Source organism: Carassius carassius, chromosome 37 (genome assembly GCF_963082965.1).
Source record: "Carassius carassius chromosome 37, fCarCar2.1, whole genome shotgun sequence".
NCBI classification, from domain to species: domain Eukaryota; kingdom Metazoa; phylum Chordata; class Actinopteri; order Cypriniformes; family Cyprinidae; genus Carassius; species Carassius carassius.
This window is the reverse complement of record NC_081791.1, coordinates 23081615-23093147: the sequence shown is the minus strand read 5'-3', so window position 1 is coordinate 23093147 and position 11533 is coordinate 23081615. Positions and strand designations below refer to the sequence as shown.

General features: G+C 35.9%; 1 protein-coding gene across 1 annotated transcript; it reads right to left on the bottom strand.

Annotated features, from left to right (window-relative positions):
* Positions 1–248: 248 nt before the first annotated feature.
* LOC132118414 (testis development-related protein-like) lies at positions 249–11259 on the bottom strand. The gene is made up of 4 exons (XM_059528242.1): positions 10945–11259; positions 6646–6693; positions 3673–3788; positions 249–855 (listed from the first exon to the last, which is right to left on the bottom strand). Exons 1-4 carry the CDS (start codon positions 11032–11034, stop codon positions 423–425), a joined length of 687 nt encoding a protein of 228 aa, XP_059384225.1. The 5' UTR covers positions 11035–11259; the 3' UTR covers positions 249–422.
* Between the last annotated feature and the right edge of the window lie 274 nt (positions 11260–11533).

Genomic DNA, 11533 nt, shown 5'->3' with positions numbered 1-11533 from the left:
CATCTGCATTAAATTGAATATGGCGTCTGACTTAGGTTTATGGTTCTTGGGACATTCTGCTATTCTTCATCTTTTGTGTTCAACATGACAGGTTTAAAGAACATTAAAAAAGTTTGGAATGAGGGTGAATAAATGATTTTTACGTTTTTGGTTGAACTCTCCCTTTGAGTGTTTAAATGTCTTTTATAGCCTTTAAAGGTAATGGGTGGTGATTAACTGAGTACATCCAGTGATTTTTCCAAAGGAGCTCCATTCAAAAGTTGGACACGTATTTTATATCAAATGAAAAAGTGACAATAAATCATTGACGCAGGCACTCTTGGTCTGAGGGTCCTACTCTTCACATCTTCACATCGGTGGGCTGTCCAATTAGAGTTGGTATACACGGGGCGTGGCCATCCTCACATACATTAATATGTAAATCATTTCAGCCCCTCCCAATTATTTTCTGATAGGCTGGCTGGACTTCGGCGACGAACGGCTGCTAATTTATCTCGCGCCCGAGCCGCCCACTGGGCAGGGCCACCCGTCTGTGATTCAGTCAGACTAGCGTAACGAGACGAGTCCTCCTCCGAACCCAAACCAACCCAGGACGGCAGACCCAGAGAATGTGGCAGAGACAGCGTCAGAGGGGAGGACAGCGGGGTCGAGTCGCTCCTCTTCTTCTCCGGCTCATTGTTTTCTTCCTCCATTCCGTCGTTCAGCTGAGGCGGTTCCCAGCCCTCAATCTTGTCGATCTTCTTTGTGGGTGTGATTTGCTTCATCGTCATTGTGATGCTGTCCCACAGACAGTGTGCTTTGTCTTTTTCTGGGTGCACTTTACTCTTGTCGTCCTCCCAGTTTTTCTTAGCAGACCTGAGAGACAATGAAGAATCCTGATTTATTATAGGTGAAAATGTTTTACCATAAAAAGTATTAACACCTCTGGTGCTGCTTGGATGACTTAAAAAAAAAAAAGAATCTATAATTAAACAAATTAAACGAATTCCAAGAAATTTCGGCAAATACATATTTGCATATATTTATATAATATATAATCGGTCAACCATTATCTTACTAGTAATTTTAAAATAATAATAATTTATAATTAATTTATAATTAAAATATAATTATAATTTATAATTAATTGCTGAATAAATTGATATTATTTTCTTTGCGCACATAGTATTCTCCTAGCTGCGTAAAATTATGTTTGAACCACTGATGTCACATGGATAATTTTACTGATGTCCTTGCTACGTTTCTAGATCTGGGAACATTGCAGTTGCATTTTTATCCAGGGTCAGAGAGCTCTCAGATTTTATCAAAAATATCTTAATTTGTGTTCCGAAGACGAACAAAGGTCTTACAGGTTTGGAACAACATTCCTAACTCCACTGTTGTTTTGGGTGAACTAACCCTTTCAGATTTGTACACATGGAATATACCAAAGTAGTCAAACCTGTTCATTAGAAGGGGGTGTCCCGAAACCTTTGGCAATATAGTTTATATACATATATTTATTTATTTTGCTTATATGAAAAGATATGAATTTATTATCCGTACGTATATTATGGTGTTTAGTTTTGTGTCATAATGCACAATGCAGTCACATGTGCTTCAGCGGGAAGGACAGAGGCCGGGCCACAGGGTGTGGTGTCCATTTCAGACACTTACTTGATGGTTGACTTGCTTATTTAAAGTTACACTATATTTATGTACAAAAACATATATGCGAGATATTCCATTGCTATGTAAATATATATTTATCTCAATTTTTATGGCAGAAAGTATGGATATGTTCATTTCTAGGCACTCAAAGGTGCAGTGTGTGGATCTCTGGTGTTAAAATACTTTTTCCTAAACTAACTTTAATATGCAGAGTCAACTATAAGCAAGCTATTGGTTTCCCCCAAAAGACTGACTGTAAACACCACGGCCCTGTGCTGCTCTTACAACATGGCTTTGTTTGTTTCAGCAGCCCAAAATGGCAATTTCTGGCTCAACTAATGGCATGAACTTGAGGCAGACCAAAAGATTTGGACAATGTGGTTTTGAATTTTCCCACTAGACCAGTGGTTCCCAACCTTTTTCCTTGGGGCCCCCCCATGTACATATTTAACAATCCGTGACCCCCCCATATATATATATATATATATATATATATATATATATATTAGTGCTGGGAAAAAATTAATTGCATCCAAAATAAAAGTTTGTGTTTGCATAATATATATGTGTGTACTAAATATATATGTATATATATATATATATATATGTATATATATATATATATATATATATATATATATATATATATATATATATATAAGGGGTGTAACGGTTCACAAAATTCACGGTTCGGTTCGATACGATACACCTGTGTCACGGTACGGTTCAGTACGTTTTTGATACAGCAAAAAGAAAGAAATGCAAGAGAAATTTCCCTGATTTCTTTTTTTTATATTAAAACTAACATAATAAAGTGTGATATTTTTTACTTTGAGTAATTCTGGAGCTATAATTGATTCTTCTTATGAGCATATAAAACAAAACAGCTTCTTGGAAAAAATTAAATATTGTAGTAGTTATAAACCAAGGTTTATTTTATTTCAGATTAACATTTGAGGGCAGCAATTGTATTCATAATGTCAAAATAAAACCGACGTAATGTTACTTGAAGGCATTATAGCCTACTATTCGATGCAGCGATGTTATTACTTCTGTGGCAAATTCAAATGCGTTCATTCCTGGATCTCTTATTAGCGCTGTGTAGTAACAGCGTCGCATGATAACGATCGGCTCGCGCTGCACTGGTCCAAACTGATAAACGGTCCATCAACCACACAAGGATTATGTTTGCCATTTGATGTTGGGCACTGCACTGTTGTGGTCGCGCCGGCATCTTACATTATGAGCGCGCTTGCCACGCGCAACGCGCCTACATTTGAAATAACGAAATTGTATTTGAAATCGGCATTATTAGCATATGATTTTTTAAAAACTTTGAAAAAATATTTTTATATAATATTATTAGTAGAACATTTTATGCATCTTTATTCACCTCAAAGCATATCCGCTCCCGCGCCCCCCCTGTGAACTCTGGCGCACCCCTGAGGGGGGCGCGGACCCCAGGTTGGGAACCAATGCACTAGACACAACCAATGCAGAGGCACATAAGCTAGAAACCATTATGTTCTATTTGAACGCCTTTGTGTGTGTGTGTGATAATCATCTCAAAACATTGAAATGACTTACATTCGATCTCTTAAACATCATTAAAACACCAACGGGTCATATTTAAGCTACTAAAAATTACTAGAAGTAAATAATAATAATAATAATTAATTTAAAATAATTTAATAATAATTCACCCATGTCTATATTATCAATTGGAAGGTGTAATGAAGCAAAAAAAAAAAACTTATAATAACAACAACAACAAAAAGCAATCAATACATGATTAAGTATAAAAAAAAAAAAAATGTAGGTTAACCTTTCAGAAAAGATAACTATGGCATAGCATATACTGCTACTGTAATAAAAATTACTCATACATTTAAATTATATGATTTTGGTTGTCCCACCTAGCCCTACTTACTGGGTATCATCTAAAATTATTGTAATCATCTAAAAAATACATATTGGAATTCTAAAGGCTTGCAAAACATGCTTCATTTAGCTTAAGCTTACCCTCTTCTGTGAGAGACCGTGACTCCTGTCAGCAAGATGTGTTCATCGTCCTGAGATGGAAACAACTTCTTGTCTCCTTTTTCTCGCTTTGATTTAACCTTCTTTAATTTTGAATCCTACAAAAGGTCAAAAACAGAGTCAGAAACCATACTGAAATCACTTGCTTATTCATAAGACGGGCTCTGCACACAGTAAAACAACTGTTAGTGTGTTATGTGTCAGAAAGACTCTCAGTGAGACAGAAATACCATCTGTGGTATAAGAGATGATTGCAGGTTTAGGCCTGGCACAAACTAAGAAAACTAATCACAAAGACACACTTCATCTTGAACGCAGGAGCAAAAAGCTGTTTCTGATGGACAGAAGGCATCACGCAGTAAAAACAGGAAAAGTCCATGTTGATTACAGATGGCTGCATGGACGGATCCCTGAGCAGTGTGTGTGTGTGTGTGTGTGTGCGCGCATGTTTTGGGTCATTTGGCAATCTGACACATTCCTTCAGACTCCCTCCTGCCTGCGTTCAGTGTGACCCTCAGGATTTGAAATACCGGCCCAGCTTTGCAGCTTATTATATAGGAGAGAACCTTTGACACAATTTCTTGCTCCCTTTCATAAGTTGTTCTTTTTTTCTGACCTGCCTCATACAGAATGTTCTCCCTTGATTTAAATAGAAAACAAAATGTAAATAATATTTGATCACACCATATATTGGGCCATATTTGACTCCACAATCAAAATGAAAAAAAAATTAAGAGGATACGTAGGTTAAGACATTTTTTTTTTTTTGCATATGATATACTTTTAAATGACAATTACTTTAGTTCATTAAAAAAAATTTTTGCACTCAATTATTATTTTACAGAAATAAGAGTTTTTTTTCTGCATTATGGTAAAACAAGTTTCAAATGTTTATATGGTAAATCATAAACTTCTTAAAAAAAAAAAAACATAAAATAACAAAAAATATAAATCATTCAAACATACAAAGGAGAATATTTTAACAACTTACTAAAATTGACTAAAATGATTACTTTCTTAAATGTTTCCAAAACATTCCCTGTCAGATTAAAAAAAAAAAATTCCCCCATGTTTATAATTTAGGATTTAAACTGTATTGTAGTATAAAAATAGCTACAAATTGTTTATGTTAATTAAAAAAAAATGATTTGATTCTGAAATATAACCCAGAAAATGTTTGTAAAGATCTACAAGTGATATTGCATTCATTTGTATATGATCCAGATATTCAGTAGTTGTTGCTGCTTGTCTGGAAGAATTAAAATGTACCAAACATAAAAAAAAGGTAAAAGCACGTGGTTGTTTTTATTCGGCACTCCCTGTCTTTGTGCTCAGTCACTCCGCTGTGCTAAAACATGCCATCTGATTATGCACCAACACATAAACGCTTGTTGTGTTGGGACCAGTTCTTATAATGAGTTCCAGCACATTTGCACATTTATTTAGCATTTATGAACATTAGGACTCTTAGGGCACATTATTCGTTCCATCGGATAAACAGAAGTTACTATCCGACTCGTCTTTGACCTCAAATAAAGCACAACACTCGCTCCATCGGTCTTGTCCTCCTCTCTCTCTGCTTGGTTAGGTAAAGCACGCAGTGGAAATAAACAACTGTCGCTTTAACTTGAGATGGAGCTCCTGCCGTCGCTGGAGGAAACACCAAAGCTCTCTGCAAAGCTAACTGTGAAATTCTCTATCTCTTATCCTCTATAAAGTGTTCATATCAAGGAAAACTGATTTCTCATGATCTACTGGCAATAAAAGAGTTCATTGTGCTGTGAAAACATACTGTAACTTTCAGAACACAAAACTGACAAAAAGAGCTATTACTTTAGCCATCTTAACTCCTGTATAATGTATAGTATTATAATAATAATAATAATAAAATCTTCTTTGGGAAAACATCTCTATATGTTGTCAAGCTCAATAAACAAACCAAAAATGTATCAACATTACAACCTTTGACTTTAAGGGGAAAAGTATATTAAAAATCAAGAAAAAAATATTTTATGAAGGAATGAACTACAATCATATGACTTGCATATATATACAGTATATATATTTATTTACAGTCATTGGTTGTGAATAAACTAATATATTTAAAATGCAACATAAACAATTTTTTTAATTAGACTAACATACTACTATATATAATGATAGTATGTTCATCGAACACTTAAATACTTCAGAAATCAGTTTTTTCTTTGGGAAAAACTAATGGAAATTCAAAAAATAAAAATAAAATAAAACAATTTAAATAAATTAAAATAAATAAATAAACACTCACTGTAACATAAATTAAATATTTGGTATTTATGTTGCATGGAACAAATAGTAGACCTAGACCTGATAGACCTGAGACACTATTGACTTTTACGTGGGGTAAATGTACACACATTTTCACAACACAAAACTTTCAATCCTCCTCTGTGGAGTTCTTGCCTACTGTAAGTTATTTTTGGAAAGATGTTTTGTCAGCCGAACAACTGGTATGTTGTTAAACAACAGTATAATCCATTGAACGTGTCTCATTTTCATTCCTGTCAGAAATCAAATACGGGTAGGGTCTACAGTGGAGCTTTTTACACTGCAAAAATGTGGATTTCGTTGCATTTACCAGCTGCTCATGCTAACAATACAAAGGTTAACCCCTGATTACACAACTGTTTAATTCTACTGTTCACAGAATAGTTCAGATATTTATTTGACAATTCAAAATATGAGATGACAGCAGCAGTCCACTGAAGGAAAGCACGCCACTGAATGTTTGCTAGTCTCAAGACGGCTTTTGCTATTGTCCAGATTGTTCTGAAAGAATATCAGGCTTTTCGCGTCACATCCTAACCATGCTGCAATGGTTTTATTTCTGACACTGTCAATAAATTTAGGCATTTCTGTTCAAAGCAAAAAAATGCGTGTGTGTTATGCGTGTGTGTATAGGTGTGTGTTTACCTTTGTTGAGGGACTCAGAACTTCCTCTGTTCCCTCAGAGTCTTTATCCTGAAAAGCAAAGGCCAAGGAGAACAAAACAATGAGAACATGCGCACACACTTAAACACATGATAATGTATACACACACACACACACACACAAATGCAATGAATATTTTTAGCACGCTAACTTTAACAAGGTCTTGCACATTTGAGGAGGAACTTAAAAATTATCTTGTTTTCTGTCATAACACAAATATGGTGAGGAATTATAAACTCCTCGTATGGATGTCCCACTAATAATCCGATCTATTAGTGTTAATGTAATCATAGATGTTGTCTATTTTGGGTGATCAATCAGAACTGCTCTGGCATTCAACTTCCTGTTAAGGGTCTAACCTCTTCCCCTTCCTTCCTGCCCCACCTGCACTACTGCCACCTTTTGGAAAGTTCTTACTCACTTCACATTTTCACTGCCCTACAAACCCATGAGCAAAGCATGCACATTAGGTGTGTAAATGATGCTTTATCCCCATAGGGAATTATGGGAAATGTAGTTGTCACAATACTTTCCCCCTCATGAACTGATGTATATTTTGGTAATGTTTTAATCACTATTCTTCATTAACAGTACACAAAATACAAACACACATTCATGATGAAAACCTAATTATGACTATATGGATATTTAATAATATATCTGACTACTTTTTAAGCCAATAATAAAAATACTAAGCAGCACAACTGTTTTCATCATTGATAATAATAAGAAGTGTTTTATGAGCACCAAATCAGTATATTAGAATGATTTCTGAAAGATCACGTGACACTGAAAACTGGAGTAATAGCTGCTGAAATTCATGTTAATATATATTAAGACAGAAAACATTATTTTATTTTATTTAAATTGCTTTATTTTCCAAATGTTTTAAAATGTAAAATATATACCCCTTGATTATGGCCAACACTTATGCCAATAAGACAAGGTTTAAAGAGCAAATCCAGAGTAAACACTTTTATTCTGAAATGGCTTGAAGGCAGAATATTATTCATACAAACAGAGAGAAAGAGAGAAAGATCAACCTCTGTTCTGCAATGTCCATGTCATTCCTCCCTCTACCCACAACCCTCTACCTCCTTCATTTCGACTCCCCCTCACTGCCACACACCTCCACCCCATCTTACCAAAGCGCTTGGCCTGATTACAGTGCGAATACTCTCTCGAGTGCTCATTTATAAATGAAGGAGTGAAGCTGAGACTGAGCAAAGAGCAATATATGGGATAATTGAAGTCTTTTACCCTCTGGACTATGACTGTGGCATATTAGAGACACTCAGACCTGACTTTACTGAAAACAAGCCTGTGATTGAAGAACACAGGGTCATAGGAGTCCATTCATTCTGCCATCAGTTGATTTATGAAGGAACTAACCAAAATATCAACAAGACTGTACCTCAGAATAAAGATGTTTACCTACTGGCAACCTGGCATGGTTTAAAATACAACCGACATTCATGAAATAGCTTCATATAAACCAGAGAGGATATTCATCTTGAGGAAACCTTGTTTATCAAAGGAAAATCAAAACTTTTTACTAAATTTAAATTCCTGAGACGACCTGAGCAGAACTGGAACTGACTGTAAGTGCAGGTCCGTTTGTCCTCATCCGTCGGGCTTCCTGCTCTACATACCAAGTTCTGGGTGAACAAACTGACTAGCAGCTGAAGGAAGCGGTCGGATCTCACTGAAATATCTCTTTGTAGACCGAATCAGAACATTCCTTTCCCTCTCCAACACACAATCCACAAGCCTATTACCACTGTTAGAATGAGCTAGAAGCTTCACTAACAAAATTACCATAGAAATAATAGTTTACAACAGCCATATCATGATTTTGTACTTTGATAGTACACAATGGTATTCTCTGTACCTTGCATAAACTACAAAAAAAGTACTGTGATAGAACATGGAACAGTATCAAATGGTAATGCTATGGTACTTTGACATATTTTAAGGTCCATAAGTTAATGTACCCTGGTATTTGCACAATGGTATTCCATGGTAGTTCCAACAATACCAATTATGATGGTATTTTTCGTACTTTTTTACTGTGTAAATACTAATTCAGAACCATGGTATTTTTTGGAAAGTACAATATGTTTGGAAATTGTAATAATGGTTATTTGAATATTTACTTCAGTAATACTGTGTTTTAGTGGACAGGTACTATGATAATACCATGATGTTTTTTTGAAGAACCTGTACCATGTACCATGGTGGTACATTTGATGCTATCAAGTGAAATTTAAGTACCATAGAATGATGGTACTCCAAGGTAAAACCATGGTACACATCCGAATAACATGATAGTACCATGGTAGGTTTCCAGTACTTTTTAAAAAGTGTGTAAATACCAATGGTAAACATTCAGTATAAACACCAAAATACCAAGATATTTGAATATCTTTGGAAATGTACAATTTTTTTTGACACTATCTTGGTAATAGTGTGTTTTTAGATATTGATATGGTTTAATACTACTAAAAATGATATTTTCCTTTATATAATAGTACAATGGAGTTCCTTGAAGCTCTTTCCTTTACTTACGTTAGTGTCGCAATGCCATGGTACAGAGATGGTATCAGATGTTATCAAATATTTATAAAATGTATATCAAATACTATGAAACTTTGAAAATTCCATGGTATTTTTGGTATGTTTGATAGTCATCCCATCATTAATTTTTGCATAAATTAATTAAATAAGAACATGAGTGTTCTTATTCAATCAAGGCCGTCTAAAACCACACTTGCCACAGAACGCAGTGGGAACTGGGAATCTTTAACATTTTAGTGCAAGTTTCTAAAATACATTTAAAAAAAGGGTGAGGGGGAGAGAAAGAACGCTTATCTGCAACCGTCTCCTGCTGTTACGCTGTAGAAACCTTATCTGACTCCTGAAGTCATACAGCTGACAGAACATTAGATCTTAAATGCCATGAATCTGTATTTAAACTCAGCCACAGCAAAGCCACATTTAATCCACCACAATCAAACTACATGATCATTAATATCGCAGCACTGGCTCAGAAAAATAGGGAAACATTAATATAAAACTCAAAGTATGATATGATATGTCATGCACTCACTTCTCATGACTGATCTGAACTCCAGTGGGAACCAATAAATACACTTCTAATGTGATCCTCACATTCTGCCATTCTCAGACTCTTGTAGACTCTAATTCTGCTGGTATATTACATATATTTTCATTGCCATTCTTTCATTCCACACTCATATTGCTCAACAGATATTAATGGTCGATGACATAAGCAGATGATGCATATGCAAATAAGGTGTTTACATGACCGAAATTTCTGATTAAAACAGGCCAGCTGATTCTATTCTAATTTCTAAAACCAAAAACTATGGCCTAATCGGTGTATGGTAATCTGGTTAATACACATGCCATTTAAATAACCAAAATATAACCCAAAACAGATTGTAAACACAGATACCATACCACAGGCTCAGTCCCTCAGTTCTCTTATTGTAATATTCCAATTTATATTCTCATTCTCCTATATCTGCATAACTCATTTTCCTATATTGTCATTGTCCATTTCTCTCCTTCCATATTCATACTGGTCAACAGATATGGGTTTATCAATAGCCGATGACGTAAGCAAAAACTAAGGAACATTCAGCTATGGTGTATATTCCAAAAATACACTTGTGTTCTCTACACTTATCACATTCTGACATTCTCAGAATGCGTTTCCATGACCCAAATTCGGATTAAAACGGGCCATCTGATTCTATTCTAATTTATAAAACCAAAATGTGGCCTTATCTAGATACGGAAATCTGGTTATGGCAAATTACATTTAAATAACCAAAATATGACCCCAAAAAGCTTTTAAATAAAGTTATTTTTAATCACACATTCCTATGTATAATCTCATTCATCCATACTATAAATACTGTCTTTTTTCCTCTACTTGCATAATCAAAATATTCCAATTTTCCGTTCATCGCATGATCCATATGCTTCATACTTGAATACCTCCAGAACTTCATACTGTCAAACCGGCGCGATTTCAAAAGTAGGGTGACACATTAATAAGGGGATTAAATTATAGGGGGAGATAATTATTATTTCGCTGCTGTTTTTATTATATCACTCACTGACTCGGGAGCGCATCCGCTTTGTAAACAATACAGTTACTGTAACGTTACAGGCTGCGACACAGCCAAACTATTCGACTCAAGCATATCTGATCTCTCAGGTTTGAAGCCCACGGGCAACATCCCAGCTTACCTTCCTCGCGTGATCGTGATGCCACGACACGTCTTCCTCCTCTTCTGACGCTTCATCCACCAGAACTTTGCTCTTGCTCTTCTTGAACATTATGCGCCTAGGGAGTTCAGCTGTATCTCGGAAGCACGGGGTTTTCCAAGCTCATGGGATGCGAGTGAAGACTGAGGGCGAGGAGATCGCGAAGAGGCAGCGGTTAAATCAGAACAATGACCCGTCTGTAATCGCGATACCCCACAGTCACACACACTTTCCTCCCGGCCACTGTCTTCTTCTGATGAACGGCTGAGCACACGGTTGGCTGGAGCACCTGGACCGCGGCTCCTCCTATCGTGGATCAGATTGCCGCTGATCAGATGGTTGTCATGGTAATGTGGGCGGGGCGATGGCCCCCTCGGACCCTCCCACCCGGACAGGAGGCTTAACAGCAGCAGTCAAATATGTCTTTAGAGGTTCAGTCAGTGTGGAAGCTTTTCATAAGCAGACTTCAGTGAGCCTGCAAAATTAGACACTTTACCCAGAGTTCAAAAGCTAGGTATAGCATAAATGATAAAATATCAAATTAGGTGGCTATTTAAGTAAAAAAATAAAA